Source organism: Photinus pyralis, unplaced genomic scaffold (genome assembly GCF_008802855.1).
Source record: "Photinus pyralis isolate 1611_PpyrPB1 unplaced genomic scaffold, Ppyr1.3 Ppyr1.4_LG6, whole genome shotgun sequence".
Classification (NCBI taxonomy): domain Eukaryota; kingdom Metazoa; phylum Arthropoda; class Insecta; order Coleoptera; family Lampyridae; genus Photinus; species Photinus pyralis.
Window position 1 is genome coordinate 1391435 of NW_022170663.1, and position 20071 is coordinate 1411505.

General features: G+C 35.2%; 1 protein-coding gene across 6 annotated transcripts in view; it reads right to left on the reverse strand.

Moving 5' to 3' along the window:
- LOC116175186 (cAMP-specific 3',5'-cyclic phosphodiesterase 4A-like) overlaps positions 1-20071 on the reverse strand; it is a 118597-nt gene that overhangs the window by 20396 nt on the left and 78130 nt on the right. For 5 of the 6 annotated variants that reach the window (XM_031493320.1, XM_031493319.1, XM_031493315.1 and 2 more), the window contains one exon: positions 4295-4355. In XM_031493320.1, coding sequence (XP_031349180.1) covers positions 4295-4301 — 7 coding nt within the window. In that variant the 5' untranslated portion in view covers positions 4302-4355. Of the gene's footprint in view, positions 1-199; positions 399-4294; positions 4356-20071 lie in introns of those variants that run through there. The other variant, XM_031493321.1, reaches the window with a different exon arrangement.

Genomic DNA, 20071 nt, shown 5'->3' on the forward strand with positions numbered 1-20071 from the left:
AAAAATAAACATTACCAAAAAATAGCTGTTCTAAAAGAGATGACTTTTAATGAATACGCTCTCACCGTTGAGTGAAGGATCCTTCACTCAACGCTCTCACTCAATGTCATCAACTGCATTATAGTAGTGGCATGCCAAATGAGAGGATTGCATTGATTTCAAGAAAATGATCATAACACTGTGAAATACTTAATCATACCTGATGTGCATTAATTGGAAAAACCATCGCTAACGATTATATTCCATAATTCGCGCTTCTGTAAGCGCAATTATGTGCTCACGAAATAATTTTAAAGCAAACAATCACTTATGAATTATGCTGATGCATTAACGGTAGCATTGAATTTATAACAAATTCAATCAGGTAGATCATCGCGTCTCGTACACAACGTAGTTATACGTTGACTGAGCTTTGTGCTAAAATTAAACTCACGCAAACGTAACAACGAAAACAGGTTAAATTATTCATACAATTGCATTCACCTTTGCAAAGAGCGCCAACAGAAAACGTAAACATTAAACCTAAAACCACACCTACCAATGTTGATTGCGAAGGTACTTAATTTAAACAAGTTAAAAAAGTAATCGTAAACGATTTACAAAAAGCGCATTTCCACTTGCATTCATTTCCCATTTGTAAAATGCAACTTCTGTTAAAATCGTAAAATCCGGCCACAAATAAGATAGCGTTGTGCAATCCATTTCTTACGCGCTACCATTGAATTTATAATAAATTCAATGGCGCTACTTCAGTTTCAGTTTATAAGAGGAATTTCATTTCAATGCTTTCTTAAATAAGAAGGTTGACACCTGCGCATACCTAAATTTTGAAACTGGCGTTAGATTTTCCTTTATTCCAAGCACCTATGGATAAAATTTCATTTAAATGGTTCCTTAAATAAAAAAGTTGGTACTGCGCATGCGCAAAACCAAATTTTGAAACTGACGTTAAATTTGCTCTTATTCCAAGTAGTTATGTATCAAATTTCATTTAAATACCTTCATTAATAAAAAAGTTTGCAATTCGGTTTATAAATGGTCGAGATGCGAAAAGGGCACTGTGAATGTTGGTCGATTAGGCTGAATTTTTGGAATTACGTTTTATATGGCTAAAGCTATACGCATATTGAATTTCATGCAATTCGCTTCATAACTCACGGAGATTTCAAAAGGATCTTTCTTATTTTTTGGGCTACATTGCCAATGCACGAGCTCCGTTCTACAAATTTTATAAAGAATCCATCCACCAATTTTTTTCGTAATCGGTCCATTCGTTATCGAGATTTCGTGCTAAGGGACGGATAGACGGACAGACACCGCAAAATTACGAGAGCTCCCTGAGAACACCATTATGCTATTCAGAGCTGCCACTTGTAAGTAGAATAAAGACCCTTCATGTTTCAGTTAAACTTGTCTGATGGACAGTCGCCCTTGTGAATGTATTTTGCATCGTGTCCATCTCCACTTATAGCGAGGCTTAAACCATTAAAACATAGATATATAGTATATATTTTATTCACCACCACCCAGTGATACCCAAAACTTTACGTCTTATGTCATATTTAGACATAATTTACCACTATAGAAACAGCCTCCATTTTAAAGCAAAACAATAGTATTATTTGGCAATAAATACGTAGCTAGGCGTAATTGCTTTATTGTCGACATTCAAAACCTAAGATTCAATTCCCTAACAATATGGGGGCGTAGTGATAGTTAAAGAACGATGCTCGGAACGATCGTACAGTTCTAACAAAGTATAAACGGGCCCAACAACTGGTTTCTATAATAAGTTGTATACAACCACGTGCGCAAAATAAACGCGAATTCGATTTTAATGAATCCAGAGGTTGCCCTTTTCACAAACTACATAGTAACTTTTGATATTTACCGACGCCCAAGAATGTTTCGGAAAGATAAAAGTTTCCGAGATAATCGCAAATCAAGACCGCTTTTTGGAATTAGTTCTCTTAAAAGCTTATTTCACCTTATTCGCTCTCCCTTCGACGAATAAATCATTCGACGATTTTTCCATGGGAGCGACCAATAAAACAAGTCGCTGCAGTACGTGCTTAAAGGAAAAGTGAGTCGCTTCGGACCCCGAAGTTTAAGATAATGAGTACGTGAGGCGTGAGCCGAATGTGCTACGCAGCCCTTAATTTGAATATTACTCGGGATACCTCCGTCTTAAAATTAATTTCTCCTCATCTTGAATTTGTTGCGAATGAAGGGCGTTATTTCTCACTCTTGCTTACAACAAAAACAGATTTTTCAAGGAGGGGTTTCGTGCCCGATATTCTTTAAATTAAATTTGGAAGGATGCGCTGTCCCGAACAAATTGCGTTCTCGTCCAAGCATCAATTTAGAACATACTCAATGTACGTCTTAAAACGAACTTCGGACAAGCAAGGAGAGGCAAAGGCGAAGTGCGGTTAATTTGCCTAATTAGTAATTGTTAATTTCGACATGAGAAACCAACCTGAAATGGTGCAGTGAAATTGACTGTGGGAAAAATTATAATTGGAAAAGCTTTTAATGTTCTGCAAACGTGTTAAATTTACATATCCCAACGATCTGACTCCTGACTATATATCAGTATATCACTACATGGAAATTATTCTGGTTCTAGACCTAGTCGATTGTATTCTTTGATCAGCAAGGTTTTGTACTCAGAAAATGGTTTTTTTGTTCGATTTTATTATTTAGTGATGGGCTTTCTGCTTTCTGTTCATAATCGCCTCATACTTAAAACTTCCGACTTGTCAGCGAAACTCACTTCTCGTCCTTGTGATAATTTTTTGTTGAACTTGTAGGAGGTGTTCGACAATGTATATGTTTATAAACTATATTAAATAAACATTTATTATAGTATTCTTTTTACTTACCTATATTAATTACAATTTGAAAAAGAATGTTTGAATAAAGAAGTTGACGCAAAGGTTTTTACTGTTTTTGTATTAAATATGATCTGCTTGTATGTGTTTTATACGAGGATCGAGGACGATACCATACAAGCCCTAGTAGCATTAAGTGATCAGTAAACAAATAATGAAGTCAATGATCGAGATTCGTACTTCGTTCCTCTCCCTCTGCACACAGGAGGCGAAACAGACTTCCCTCCACATCTGAAAATTATCATAGGGGAACATCCTATCTATCTCGGTATCCATTCTCTTAATTGGTAACTCGAAATGGGGTGAAATATTAACCGAAGTTGAAAAATTTTTATTTACAAGACCTTCCCCATAAAACAAAAGTTATAGGACTTCGAGTGAATCGGGAACAGGAAAAGCTGTGGTCTCAATATAGTAGAAATCAACATACATATACAGGGTGTTTTTTTAAGATACGACAATGTAAAGGCGTTGAGTTATTTAAAATGGGCCATAGGGAAATTTACATTGCGCCAATTGTTCTCAAATCTTGGTCTTGCGTTTAGTTATTTCAGAGACAGTCCTCAATCTGATCCTTCAAACTGCATCAACGAAGCAGCAACATGTATTTCGCCGCTCGAGGTGTTCATGTAGTACAATTTGTACAAGAGTGGGCACAGTAGCTGAGTGGTATGCGAGCGAGTGCGAGCTATTCAGTGCCGAGTATCGGGTATTGTTTGGTTGCCGGTGGAAAACAATTCGAGTACCGATTGCAATTTTATAAGTTTATATCTCATTTGAATAAAATATTTCCTTCCCTAGGTCATGTATCGATTTCGGACTTTCGCCCTCATTAATCAAACTGCAAATACATGAAAAAAAGTATCACTTTCAAAACTAGTTGTACAAATAACTATTTAAATTAGAAAAATTTCAATACAATTACATTTTGTAAATGTTTACATTATTTCTAGTAGGTAATAGTTATTACTAAAAACGTTTTCAAAATTATTATATCTCACATTATTCCCTCTTTTATATCATTTTAACATTAATTTTTTATTAAATCTGCAAAAACAACACTGGAGCGACAATTCGCCCCACCTGGTACTAGGTGTTTTAAAATTGACCTGGTATTAGGAAGGTTAACATTTTCGAGAGGATGCTTATAATTCAGAGGGCTGCTAGAAGGGGGTAATATTTTCATATAGTATAAATTGTAAAAATTGTTACAAATTGTAAAATGAAGTTTTTTTCACCCATTATAAACTCTTAAAAGAGGAAGAATTCCCAAGGACTGACAAAAACATTAAAGTTTTATAATTTAAATTTCTAATGTTCTTTTGTGTTTTCCTAACTAAATGACAACAAATGATGGGTAAGTGAAGTGCAGGACAGACAGTAAAAATATATGTACTTACCAACCATCTTGATATAAAGGGCGCTTTGATCCGTAGTATCGATGGTTACTCCCTCTACGTTCTGAAACAAAAAAAGAAATTAAATACATTTATTTCGTATTTCCCTCGTCTTATTATTGCCCGTAAATGAGCAAAACCGAAAATGTAAAGCAATTTCAGAAATCAAGATTGCCTACATTTTTTCGCTTTCAAAGTCAACCTTTTTTTAATCCAAAAGTGTTCGATCGGTAGAAAATATTCTTTTTTTAAATTACTTTTCGTTAATATTACGATCACGAACGCGTATACAGAAGCGGGTAGTTTTTCTCTCAATTCTTAAATTTTGTGTGACGCGTATGTTGGGGGTATAAAAAATGTCATCTTAAACACTCTTGGAACCACGTAATATTTTGTTGTAATGAGAAAAGTAATGGAAAAATTAGAAAGTTTCTATGACAGAACAGAAGAAGTTGGACGAATTTTTCTTTAATTGTGAAGGTGTGCCCTCGGGCGCGCCAATTCGGTTAATAATATGATCATTCGTTTGGAATCCACTTAATCCGAAATACGACCGCTTCACTAAAAGAGGTAAGTGGGATGACTTTGACTTATAGATTCCAATTTGTATTGATCCAGACATACATTACGCTCGAGCCCACCAAATTGGAAACTGGCCAAAGCGATTGAGTAAGAAGATGCGCAGCTAATGTTCACAATAAATTCATCGTCGCCTCAATTCAGCGACTACCATTGAAATTACCATACGGCCGTTTCCTCAGCCTCCTCGTACACGAAATACTCGGCTTTATTGTCAACTACAACAGCTATTCTCATATTGCTTTCAGGTGAAAATTTTCAACACAGGCGTCAACGATTACCTTCCCTAGCCTATTTGTATTTAAAGTGCTCATTATTGCATTATTAAAAAGTGTAGACCTTTAGACTGAAAACACATTCCCAAATTTTTGAGCAAAAGATCTTAAAACAATACGATTTGCAGAAAATTGACCCATCACCTCAATTTCGCACACTTCATCCAAAATTCTCAGCTGTCTTAACCTTTTTATTACACACACACACACCCTCTCTGATGTCGTGTCTTGAAAATTACGAATCAACTTCATTACCTACATAATATATACCTAATAATATCTGATATTTTTTAAAAGATTATTTCAGTTCTTTCAAGTGAGTTGTATCTCAGTTTTTAAATCATTATACTTACGTTGTAACTACATATACGTGATTTTAAACTTGTAACGAGTAAAAATTCTTGATCTCCATAATTAAAGTTAAAAAAGGGAGAATAATAAATTTGTCTTAAATAATAAAGTTGTCTTTTCGTAAGCAAAAATTTATCGAATTCGTTATTCAGATGGCACTGCAAGGTTAAATTTGAATATTTAAAAATTTTTGAGAGGCCTTGACTGATAACGCGTGTAGGAGAAAAGAATGGCAAAAATAGCAGGTTGATAGAGAGACTCTAAAGTCAAGAGACATTTTTGAAACCAATTTTTATATTAATTATTGTGTAATTGGCTCGTTTAAAACGGTCATTAAGTTTAAACCCTTATTTAATAAGGTAAGATTAATTTTTTGATTCCATTCTCTCACACATCCATTTCAGGGTTTTTATCGTACGGCGTTATTTTGATCATAAAACTAATTTATGGTCACATTATTGGGCATCTATCGATGTAACTAGCTTGTGGAGCTTGCAGAATAATCAATCGGTCTATTGCATTGGAATCTGGATGCATATCGGCTACCGTAGAATTTGAGGGATTAACCAGTCAACCGTACGCAGCATACTATCCAGCAGTAGGAGTTTGTCTTGCTTCCTTCAGGTTGATAATCCATCCACGGTCATTTGGGCGATCGCGACCAAGATAAGATTCAAAATAACCATCTATTACCATTGTATGAATGTGTGCGTGAATGGTCATTGCATGTGTGTGATGCGAATGTTGAGTGATAAGAATTGTGCACGTTTCCATTTATCAGATTTAAAAAAAAGTTGTTTAGATTAAGTCCACTATAGTTATACAGGGTGGTGACTTGCGTAACGCATCATAGGGATTTCAATGTAAAATTTATAACATGCGATTATTGGCTCCCCAAATTATTTTATAGCAAAAATGTATTCAAGTTTTTTGTAGAAAACATTTTTTTACGCCAATCAACCATATTAGTTTTCAATCTTTTTCATATGAAGACGGAAAATTAGAAAAATAAAACCCGCATCTTTTTCAATAATTTCAATAATGTAGGAGTTAATTAATTAATACCTACCTATTTAATTTTTTTAATTGATTTGTGACTTGCAATGCTACAGATAAAACCCCGAATGACTATTTATTTTAAGTAGTCGTGTTAATATACAAAAAGAACGTTTTAGGTATTCTTAATATATAAATTATAAATTGTAACAATTTATACTTATTCAACTAAAAAAAACTACTCACCTTCTTCTAAATCGTAGGTATAGTGGTTGAATTGAAAAAGAAATACGTACCTATACGATATATTATATTATATATTTACAATATAATATCACATAATACTGTATTTCAAGTAGGTAGCTACCTATATCATCTACTTACGGTTGATTACCACAGTTGCCTATACAGAATTTACATTTTACAAATGTAGAGTATAAAGTAGGCCGACGCGTTGCAAACTACAACGCATTGTTTTGCGTGCTGATCTGCAAGCGCATATTGGTCAAGTAGTGCTGCCAATTCTGATCAAATTTCCATAATATTGGACCATTCTGGTGTCCATCCATTTAACCCCGAGCGCCACTTTAGTACGGGCGGCAGCGTTTATTATTAGCCGAAAGGCGCCTATTAGTAATATGATATTTTTGGGTTATATTTTAGGTTTTTTAATACATTTGAGAATATGTTTAGTTTTACGAACGGAACGTATGACAGCCACGTGCACTACTTTGTTTTAATAAATTAGAGGAAGGGATGAAAGAACAGGCAGTTGGTTTTTATGCAAATGAGCTCTAGCTACGTATTTATTGAAATCATATTTGAGTATCATCGTATTTGAGTAGTGACTAGTGAGTGAACAGTGCGTGATCAAGTATCTATGATCTTCTTCCTTTTGTAATCTAGTTCCATGTTTATGTCTATAATTAAGTTGGTCATGTCTTGTATCATTCGACATTTTGATACAAGACATGACCAACTTAATTATATCTATGATCTTTTGGAAATTAGATGAGTGAATCAAACAGAGCAATTCGGTTTTACATATTTATAGCATGTTTAGTTAGCGTTCATTATGAAATTGACATATACGAATACGGTACCTCCTATCGAAGTTTATACATAAGCCAGGTAGAATGATTAGTTTGAGTAATCTATTCCATGATGTTTGTTGTTGATTACTGTGAGGGGCGTTGCATCCCCTAAATAGTATTTTGTTGTTGGAACTGTGCACGGTTCCAGGGCTGCTAGTTGAATCCCCTACGACTTTATACACTTCAAACGGAGTGATAATGGGTTTTAGGTTGCGTCATAAACGATCGAGTTTAATCTCCTATAATACCATTGCACACTATGCTACTTGTTGTACCACTTTTGGTAGGTGGTGGAGGTGGGCTGCGTCTTTGAACCCAGAACTTACCACACACGGTTAGTAGAGTGATGGTCTGACCTGGTCTTTGACGATTACGTTTAATCCCCCTACACCATTGCACAGCCAAAAGGGAATAGACAACTCTAATATAATATCGAAACTTTATAACTTTCGTATGATATTATTGATATTATATTATGGAAGTTTTGTATAGAAAATAGCAATAGACAATCAGCATTATTTTGTAGTCATCCATTCTGGGTGAACCATTTCTTAATTGCAGGTACGAGCTCTCGCTGTCAATTTCCTGGTCAAGTTTAGTTTTGATTTTGCTTCCTATTTGTAAGTACTTACTTTATCTTTGTTTTGTCACTAGTTTATTATTACCAAATTACCCTAACAGATTATTTTTATTCTTCATCGATTTAATTATTCAAAATGATTGTGACTTAATTACTTAAGTAATGTGCCACACTCGGTGCCACATAATCCAGAGTGATTACTAACGCAACTATTTGGAAGTAGGGCGTCCAAATAAAAACAATGAAACCATGAATACTTGTAACAGTTCTAACATGCTTATGCAGCTTTTTCAACGAGAAACAGACTTCAATTACAAATCCAATAAACATGTTTACAAATTTGACATCTAATCTAAATTGGTTTGTTTAAAATTAGTTGGAATCGACTTCAGGATCCCAATTTTGCTTATGTCGTCTGAAAATATAGGGGTGAAGTGTTTTCACTCCTGATAATTTTTAAATATTGCCTTGCATCACCAGAATTTTATTGAAGGTCGTTCATGTTTATGTTTTTAATAGTGTGAGCAATAAAAGCATTAATATGGAAATGCTCGAAGGCTTAAACTGCGTTAATTGCTCATTTAAACAACAACGATCTTTTTAGAATTAAACGCTCGCTATTGATGGTTCCCTCACGTCTCCCATAACGATTACATTTTGTATTTGCAACTAATGCTACTTCTATTCCATATAGATTTTATTCACATTAAAAGCCGCTTATTGTATTTCAAATTGGCTGTAAAATGTTTTATAGCGTCATTTCATACTTCGCACGTTATTGTAGTTTCATTACGGCCTGAAGCGAATGAAAAATTCCGATTTCGTATCTAGGACAACGATAATAATAAACGTAATAAGGATATACCTACAATGGAATTGTTAACGTTGCTTCCTGCGATTACACCGCGATTTGTTTATTAAATATGAAAAGGTTTTTCTTCTCCAATTAAGAAATATGGCAAAAACAGGTGCAAGGCACCTAATAATCTTTGCAGCTAACGGAATTATACAATGTTGTGCGAACATATTAATATTTGTGTTTGACAAATCGCCATACTTTGCCAAAAAATATTAATAAAATTAAAGTAACTGCGGTAAAATATCTAAACCGTTTTTTTGCTAAGCTCTTGCTTCATAATATTTACGACCGACGTGCAGGCTTAATTTTATAATAAATAAATAACTAAAAATGCCAAGGAAAACTGTTTCAAAAGAATATTTTGGTGTTCATCCAATTGTATGGTTTATTGTAAGAAACTGGTAATTATCACTAAAATTGCGCTTTTCAAATTAACAAATGGAAGCAATCCGGAGGACGCACGGGAAATTGTCCATCAAGGGACACAAAGGACCTCAGTTGGGTGTTTCAGTTTGAGGAACCAAAGTGTCACATCTAGCAACATGCCGTATGTTAACCTCCTGGGGTGTCTTGTCGATCGTCGCTTAAACTTTAATCTGCACTGTGATAGTATTGTGCGCGAATTAATAAGTCAATTTTCTTACTTAGACGTCAATGTTATTTCGTCAACACGCCTACGTCGCTCTAATCCACAGTCTATTATCGTACGCTATACTGGCATGGCTAAGTTCCCCTCATCAAAGCGCATTTTTAAACTACAGCGTAAATCGGTAAGAATCGTGGGAAGTGTGAGGTACCGAGAAGATTGCCGCAATGTTTTTAAAGAACATAAAATAGTAACCCTCCCTAGTGTTTACATACTTGAAGCTTTATGTTATGCAAAAAAGAACGAAGGAAAACTTATAAGACAATCTGACGTCCACCAACACCACACTAGACGAAAAGCTCTCGTTAGACGTCCATTTTCTCGCCTCACGCTCACTGTAACCCAAAACGGTGTACCTTATAAATCAAAGTGGTTATTCAATATACTGTGCCCCGAAATGTCCAGACAATTGCCGTACAACAATTTCAGACACAAGTTAAAATCATTTTTAGTGACACATGTGTTTTATTCGCTTGAAGAATTCGTTGAGTCTAGTCACCTCTTAAATTTTACATTTTGTTTTTTTTATAATCGTGTCATTTTAATTCTGCAATTGTGTCTTGTTTGTCTCTTACCTATATGTAAGTGTATATAGTGTTAGTGTCTTATATTATTTATGTTAAATTTTAAATTTATATACAAACCCTGACAAGTGTAAAGACTGTACGGTCTCTCAGCACAATAAATCAATCAATCAATCAATCAAGTATACCTGCACGGTACGGTTCATTTATTTGGAGCTTGGTTCTGGTCCGATTTTGGAAATATTTGAAACCCATATTAATAGAACCTATTTAGTTCAAATTTAAAAGACAAACGGAAAAAGTAAAGATAATCAATTAGTCAATCAGTGTTTTCGTGAATCACGGCTTTTAAGAATGTACTCCTATATTCAATCAACGGGGTTGGGGTTAAAAGATGATGACAATTTGGAAGCTACATGTTAAGTTCGATGAAATTTGCAAGTAGCCTTGCATTTGAAAATACGTTCTCGTACTACTGGAAATATGGCATGGGATTTTTCAGCTCTCTAAAACATTTGTTTTTTATTATACCTGAATCACAATCTCCGTTTTAAACACTCAAATGCGTGCGAAAAAGGGCCTTTAAAACACACGTGCTTTAAAGTTGCTAAGTAACGATACTTCCAGTATGACTTTTGAAACTGTCATCTGGATGAAATAAAAAATCCTCTTAGGTCGCTTTCTGTAAATGCAGAACATTTCTTTGGCTTTTGTACCTATCCTTTGGTTGAAGCTTTCACAAACGCGCGTAATTTAGGGTATGCTTCCAAATTTGTTCCACTTTTTAATCGCAGCATTGCTTTAAAGTTTTGAATGAATGCACCAAAATATAGAAGATTTAAATACCTTTGTCATTTCCTTCATATATGCCAGCATTATGGATGCATTTAAGACTGTATTCGTAAGTAACTTCCTATTCATCCATGGAAACAACTTTTCATCTTCTTTATAATAGGCTTTACTGGAGTTGGATTTTACATCTACCAACGTTTGTTTAGATTTTACAACAAGCGATTGAATGCACGGTGTATTATCTTTTTCAACGGAAATCGTTTAATTCACAAAGACGATGATTTTTATAAGCAAACGTCAAGTGACATTTCCATGGCAATCGTGAAATACGAACACCCAGCCCACTTAATTAGACATGTATTCGAGTATAACGTCAATATTTCATTGTATTTCCTATTTTTAAATTATACTGCAGGTATAATAAAAAATACTATAAGATACACGTGTATCGCTCGTATTGCTCCAATGGCGATTTTGAAAATTTCGAGGCACCACGCACATTTACGTACGTTTTTTTATTTAACAGGTTCCATGAGCTTGAAAACTTCGTCGCTTTTATTTTCTGTGCTTTTAAGGATGATTTCACTGCCAATTCAGCTTCCGTTTTATTAATGACTCGATGGTCATCGATTCAAGCGTTCGGCTGTTATCGTGTTCACGTCACAGATGGACAGACGGACACCATCGACTCCCCTATAACGCATACATCGCTTTGCTCTGCCGCTTAATAAAGCGTCACCCTTTGTCGTTTGTCAGCAAAGTGCAGATTTCCCGAAAACATGAAACGTGTTTTTGTGCAACCCAGCGACCTGCTACCGCCAGCAGCCCGAGCCCGGCATCGATCTTATCGGTGAAGAGACGAAGTTTTATTACCATATGCTATTTCAGAAACTGAACCCCATAAATTAAATATCTATACATTTAGAATTAAAACGTGATAGGAGCGACGACGTATACCGCCCCTCAAAATTAACCGCCGGGGGCTAATAGTCCCATAAATAGATGCGTACATTAATGCCCTTCTGTTGACTGTACGCAATTTTGATTTCGCCGTTAAATATGAGACAACAAAAAACATTGATGGAACCATAACAATTGGTCGTAAATTACACAACCTCTTACATCGTAGAAGGAAGACTGGAAGAATTTCCTAATTTAGCGTAATTTCTCACACGGCATTTCGTAATGGCTCTAACGGATCTATTATGGAGACGTTAGCGTCAGAGAATTCAATTAATAAAGGCTTTCATCACGGTAATGATGAGTGAATTGTTTGCTTTGAACAAAATGGTGCTTCGCGCTTTAAATAATTTCCTACTCGCTCTGCACTCGGTACACAACTAACAACAAAATAATTTCGGTAGTTTTATACTAATGTCATCTTTCTCAATCTCCAAAATCGTTGTTTCACGCCATCAAAATAATGATTCCCTAACTACTTGCTTATACGGGTTGGCGCGTTGAAAATCTTGAAGGACGTTGTGGGTTTAAGGGGGATAGTTAAACTCGAACATTTCATGCATTTCAAATATGGCTTTTAAATTCAGTTTTCAAATAGATAAAGTTTCACCTCGCCTGCACTGACATAATAGGGTCCGTACAAGTTTTATACCACGCGAAATCTGTAATGGTACCACAACATATGTATGTACATAGCCATGTGGTCATTTGGATAAGTTACTGCAAAATGGTCGATTATTTTTCGTTTTATGTTAAATAATAGGGTAGAACATAAAAAAATGAGTCAAGAAATGGTTGCTTATAAGTAGACACCCTGAAGGATTACATGAAAACATTATACAAATTCCTTGCTAAAGTTGATACTCTAATTCAAAATAACAAGTTCAAAAATAACTACAAAAGTCTGAATCGCTTCTGAAGAACATTACGTGAGCAAAAGGCATCTTCAGGTAATGATTGGTCAATTTCTCGTCGAATGTTTGCAGTATGTTTCTTTCCGTCAGTTTTGTAGGTGCTGTCATAATAAGAATGGGGTGGCAATACCTCCTTTTATACAGCTTCAGAGTTTCTATGAAGAATTGCTGATGAATCTATGAAAATTGTATTATTTAGATGAAGTTCAACATAGTTTTTGAAAATTCGAAACAAAATTCGATCAGCCCGATAAAGAAAATTGCCACAATTACTCAACATGTATGTATTTATTATTTACTCGATATAAAAAATAAATATAACCTGACAGATAATGTAATTGCTGACGTCCTTTTGAGTATTGCAACAACCATACCGCTATCGATAAATAATTTGTTAGGCTGCAGTAAATGCACCATTTCATAACAACAACAACGCCAATTGCTTTTCGACGTGTGGCAGGATAGTCGCTTAGGTTCTAACAAACTGTTGTCTGGAAGCAGGTCGAATTGAAAGTCAATGAATCATCAAGCACCACAATTCACATGGTGTTTTGGGGTAGGTATACCTATTAGTAAATCCAACCTTGTTACACCTTACGTACGCATGTATATTCTCATAACACTGCAACGAAGGCACAGCTCAATAAATTGCAAATCCAGGATATGTCCAAAGTCCACTGTATGTTTTACGAAACACGCTGCACAATGGATTAGTTATATCAAACGTATTGCTTTAGCGCAGACAAATTATTTTTTCCAATGTAATTGACAAAAAATCCAAGAATAGGAGACGAATGCTGTATGATAAATGGAAGTTTAAACGTGTTAACATCGCGGGGGGTGTTAAATAAAGTTTGGGGTAAGGATGGAATATGGGCGAACTAGGGGATTTCGCTGTTGGAATTAGATTGGCTGCAACGTGGAAATAAATGGAAAAAAGATGTTCCCTAACATGTTTATTGCATCAGACCTTATATATATACGCACGCACCACACACCCTCACACACACGAGATGGATTTTAGATTTTTCCCTTTTTATTCCTCTTTGTGCGTGTAATTATAGCAGTTATATGCGAGGGTCATATTTATTTTATTTATACCGACTGTTATATGCACAAAATATTGCTTCTTAATGCGAGTATCGCTCATACGCGTTATAGTTCTTTTGGAAAATTAATCAGACAAAAGAAAGCTTGGTTTGAAATAAAACTTGTCAAGATGAATAAAGAAAGAATTGCCAGTTTTATTCCTTAACACTTAGAAGTGAAATGTTATCAAAGCTTCTTTTACACCACTAAGGGAATGTGTAGGGTCAAAAAGAGATAGTACACTGTGAAACAAAGTAGGGTTCAGGCAAGGCACACGAAAGTATATTATAGCACTGACTTATTTTCTGGTGTTAATTAAACGATCCGAAAAGAACACGCCAGACCACGCAAACGCAAAAACAAGTCAATGTTATGTGTAATTTTGTCTGTCTCGATCGGCCTATTTTTTGACGTACTCTATACCTACATCTATGCGTAAATTTTTCTTTGTTTGATTTAATTATTGGCGGTCTGTGATTGATCCGGATTTCATAGTACTAAATGCGAGTAAAATACATGAACGTGGGGTAAATAATATAATACAACCCTCCTGGATTGTTCATCGAAATACCTTGGATTGGAAATCGAACTGTATAATTTGGGTGTGAAAAAGTTAGAATTTTGCGTATAAAAGTTTCTCAAAATGTAACCGAAAAAACTTTTGTTCCAAACAGTTAATAATCTTGAATGCGAAAGTACAAGAAGCAAACAGAGTAGACGTTAGAGTGGGTCGAAAAAAATAAATATTTTTTTCAAAAAGCTTTACTGCGGAAAAGTTGCCTATTGAATTATAAGAATAAAAGGCATACCAAAAAGACAGGAATCGGATAACATCTTCCAGTCGCGAATTGAACTTGAATTTTATAAAAAATCTTTCTATTTTGTATTTTTTCCAACCAATCAAAGGTTGACGAATAAGCACGCTTTAGTTTCCCGTGTTTGGTTAAGGTTTAAATAACCCAAATAAATTATAATTTAGTGTTTAAATAACCTAATAGGCAGTAGCTCCCTGGCTGTGAGCAACTTCCGGTGGTCGATTGCCTATTCGATTCCTGAGGTAGGCACAAATTTTTTAAACAAAGACCAACAGTATTTGTTAGATATTACAAATGTAATCACCTTGCGAAACTGTTCCGAATACTTGGCAAATCGGAACCTTGGTCCTTTGTCACATTCCAGATGACAAACTACGGCCAACAGACCAAAACCGCCCAAAATCCTCTACTACAAAGTCAGTAACACCACAATGTGAAAAATGTAACGTGGACGACAAAACATTTACTGATTTAATGCCCACAGCTCACAATCCCAGAACATAAGAACGGCAATACACCTGCCGGACGCATTGGAAGTGACACTGGATCCGGAGAAGATATTACCCAAATGTAGCCCAATAAACCATAAATGGGTGCCAATGACGCTGGCAGTTAGTTAGCTTCTAATAAATTAAACAAGTATAAATTGAGCACAACTAGTGTGCAGATAAAGCGCATTTTTTTTAACCGAAATAGCTTTTGTTTTTCTATCACCAATGGATATATTTCTTGCAGACGTCCAATCGCCCTTTGTGATTACCCTCTTCCTACAATCCGTTCTGGAGGTATAAGGGAATATACCCGATCACGATAAGAGGGCGAGAAGGAGGGCTATGGTTGGTAGAAATTAATTCCCTCTACCCCTCCACTCCGTACTTTGATAAGAGGACAGAAAGATGGGCAGTAGTTGGTAGAAAACGGTTCCTTTCGTTGAGACCTTTAATTAGAATACCATGAAAGATAAAATTAATTTTTAACCTCCCCACCCCGCGCCTTCAAGTCCCGTCGCTCACTGATCTCCAAAAAGAGTCGCACGGGAAAGTTATAGTTTGTACCCCCTCTTTTAGACAGCGAAATTTGATGGCCGTCGGGCACACAAAACGCAAACAATAGCACGATTCTTAAAAAATGCGCTAAAAAATAATGAAATGTACTATTCGCACCTAAAATTCGAGTGACTCGTTTTAATTGCTTTTTCACCTAATTATACCTTTTTTGGACGATGATTAATCCAAAAGTTATATAGCCGCACAGTAGTTGGAATGAAATTTTGAGCAAAATCTAAGGCAAAATCACAAAAAAGAGCGACATTTTTTACGACTGGAATAAAATCTAGAATTCGATGGACCATCGTTTACAAATTACACATATAAACCAATGGGAGTACATCACCTTCATACATTTTATACATCTGACAGCAATAAAGGGGTATAAAAATATTGGGGTTAATGTATTCATCTTAATTTGCATAACCTTCCCGTGCGTGTAAGTAAATACGCATTAAGATGTCTCCCACGCAATATATAAACCGAGGTATAAACTAAACTGTATAAACAAAACCTCTACCGAAAATAAATATTCTTTGAGCTTGTAATAATTCCTCCATCAAAATGTCATCGTTTTCCCAACGGAGACAAACAACTTTGCTAAAAACGGGCGCGCGTTTTCCTTTTTGGACGCTCCAAAACCAAAGCTCTTAAGATATTAAAAAAGACAAAAGTTCACAAAAAAGAAAATAAAATTGAGCTTACCGCCGTAAGAGAAGCACGACAAATTAATCACGACAAGAATTAGAAAAACAAGTCAATGGCAATATTCTTGCGGAAAACCGGTCCTTTTCTATAATGGGAACTAATTTATATTAACTTTCTATTTCGAGATGTAGCACTCTTATATGAACCAATCTTGTTTGTCAAAGGAGAGATAGGAACTTTAATCGGCTTTTGTGACACTTGGCATTTTACTCTAATAATTTAATCGTTAGGATTCTCCATTCGGAGCTAGTTAAATTAGGGGTGGATTTGCAAATCGAAGACCTGAAAGTTATCTAAATTTCAGCTGCCTCACCGAGCATAGCTGTATCATGTTTTCTACTAATTAGGTAATCAAAATCGATGCATGAATAATTTGGGTAATTAATGTGAGGCAATTTATACCTCGGATGAAAAGAAAACCAGGACAAAAACAGCCAGCCCGTTGCGTCGGTGGTTACCGGCAACTGCATGGGGTATGATCCTATGTAACAAGAAGTTTTAATCGCAATTAAGTTGTCTTCGGAAAAAAATGTTTGAAAATGTCAAATTAATTACCAACTGAAAACATTTGATTGCTCGATTTAATCGGCGCCTTAATAAGCCCTAATAGTAATTAAGATATCAAGGGCGTTATAGGGGAAATAACGCCCGAGGCCGACAGAGTACAGCCCTTGGGCCTCTGGCTTCTGTTAACGCCTGTGGTGCCTTCAACGTTTTATGTCTTACTTTACTAAACTTAAAATTTGAACTAGTGCGTGCAAGCAAGTAAGTAAACTACAAAAGCGTTATTATAAATTAGAAATATTCTTGGATAAAGTGTTCCGGAAAGACTTATATTTTTTTAATATACCTAGAAAACAACTGATTGAAACTTTCAGCAATTTTTCTAGTCAATTTCTTTTCCGCAATCTTCCTAAATCTTTTAAAAAGTTTCTCAGGAACACAGTAGAAATCGCCTATTCTTTGGCTCTAAAATACTTTAGAAGTCTTCAAAACCTATCTAGAAACCTTCCACATCTTTTGACTGTTTTTCATAGATATAAAAATTGATCATGAGATTCTTCAAATTTTTTTAACAAGTCCTCTTCGAAATTTTCTTTGATATTGTAAGAGGGTTAGATACATTTCAGGGTAGGTAAGTCCCTGAACGTTTTATTTAAATTTAGAATATTTACGGTAAACTGAAATTCTTCTGGACAAAACGTATTCACGACTAGCTCACTTTATTAAAATTACCTTGTTCCATTTACCTCAGTAAAATGGAATTATTTGCTGTTAACCTGAAAACTAGAATACCGATCTTTTCCATCTTCCATCACCTTGATGGCAAATAAATCTTAATTAATATCCGCCTTCCTCTACCTACAGCCTTCGAACAAATGAACAGGGGCGGACTGGCCCGGGGGGGCGGGTGGCGATTGCCACCTGGCCTGTACGTCATAATGGCCCGTTGGAAATTTATAAGTATGTGCTGTATTTAGTTTCTTGTACTATTAATAAATTATTAACACGTTTCTCTAAATCGGGTTGATGTTAGGTTGTTAAAAAATTAAAAAATTATATTTTAATTGAAGTGTTTTACAATGAATTTATCATTTTTTGTCGTAGCATGAAAGTACTGAAATACAATGATAGGCGACGCGCCTCGTTTGGATTGTATATTTTGTTACTTTTAATTATCAGCTGCAATTTAAAAAAAACCTGTATTGTAATTGATTTTCGAAAAAGGAGTACTTTAAAATGAAGCAAAAAATGTTTTTGTGGTGCACCGCAGAGCTACCCTAAAATTTTTTTCCGGGTCGATCTGAGACAATTTTTTTTTCGGGCTCAAAAAAAGGCAGTGTATAACCTTCCTTTTTTACCTAAAATCGACTGCACCAAAATTTCTCGGGAAAACACTTTTTCTTATTAATTTTGGTGCGTAGAATCTAAAACAATTCGTACTTTTTCGATCGGACTTCTCAATCAAAAGTTATGGGACTAGAAACCAATTTCGAAAGAAAATTCAAAGGGCTGTAACTTTTGAACTAGTAGCCCAATTTTGGAACTGTTTGAAATTATGGATTCTACAGGCCACATTCTATAAGAACACTTTTTTTCCGGGTCGATCTGAGACAATTTTTTTTTCGGGGCTCAAAAAAAGGCAGTGTATAACCTTCCTTTTTTACCAAAAATTGACTGCACCAAAATTTCTCGGGAAAACACTTTTTTTTATTAATTTTGGTGCGTAGAATCTAAAACAATTCGTACTTTTTCGATCGGACTTCTGACTTCTCAATCAAAAGTTATGGACTAGAAAGAGGTGCGGACTGGTCCGGGGAGGCGGGTGGCGATTGCCACCTGGCCTGTACGTCATAATGGCCCGTTGGACATTTATAATATAATAAATTGTCGTTAAAAGTGATTGTAATACTGAGGATCCTTCGATATTTCGTTGTATCGGTTTATTATCTTCGCATTTTTTTTTAAGTATAGATATCGAAAACGATACTGGCATAAATCTAAAAATACAGGACGTCAAATGAGTAATAAAGAAACTCAAAGAATTTTCTTTTAAGTCTAATTGTCTCATTGTAATACTAATAACTGTTTTGCACGTGTAACTTGTAACATTAGAACTACCAACTTCTAACATTGTAACATTACATATTATACTACGTTTCTTAATAAATAATTTTGCACTATTAGAAGTTAAATAATCTCATTAAACTAAAATGAGATAGTTAATTACTAGATAGTGGAACATAATTCAATTCAGTAACATACATAATAGGGAATCTATTCCAATTTCATTACTGCTAAAACCGTATATGCAGGTACAGTCAAAGATAACGCTGGGCATTTGTTTATTGAGTTGGTAGCAAGTACGCCACTCATCTACAATTTAAATTAGAAAGTTACATAGGGACGCACTCGAGGACGCAACATTATTTTTTAGCCTTATTATTTTAGGCTACGTTGGGTGTCTTTATTTATCAGTTTACACAACTACATCTACACATTTATTTACAGCAAGTCTGTTGGACAATAAATGATTATTATATTATTAAATTATTATAAGAAAGATAACTGATCAATTTTCCATGATTGGTCAATAACAAAGAAGAAGCGAAAATCATAATACGACGTAACCTCGGACGTAACCTAATGAGATCCATCGATATACATAGGAATTTTACTGCAAAATTGGAAACATCCACGAAACCCTATCGATTGTATACGTAATTTCGCGAAAATGAAAACAGGGAAAAGTTTGCCATAGCATCTGCGTACGACTTTGGTGGTATCGTCCAATACGCACAAGACTTTTTGGTGGTTCTGACTGCGATTTAGAATGTACACTGCTGTATTCACCGCTTCACCCCATAATTTCCTAGGTAAATCTTTTGTATATAACATTGATCGGGCACTTTCAACGATAGTTCTCATATCCCTTTCCGCTTTTCTTTTATTTCATACCTGATCGTTTGAAATTGCAAATGATACAGATTATAATTTGCCATTCGGTTTGCGCATGCTGCTACCTTCTCATTCTGATACAGCAATGCAAAC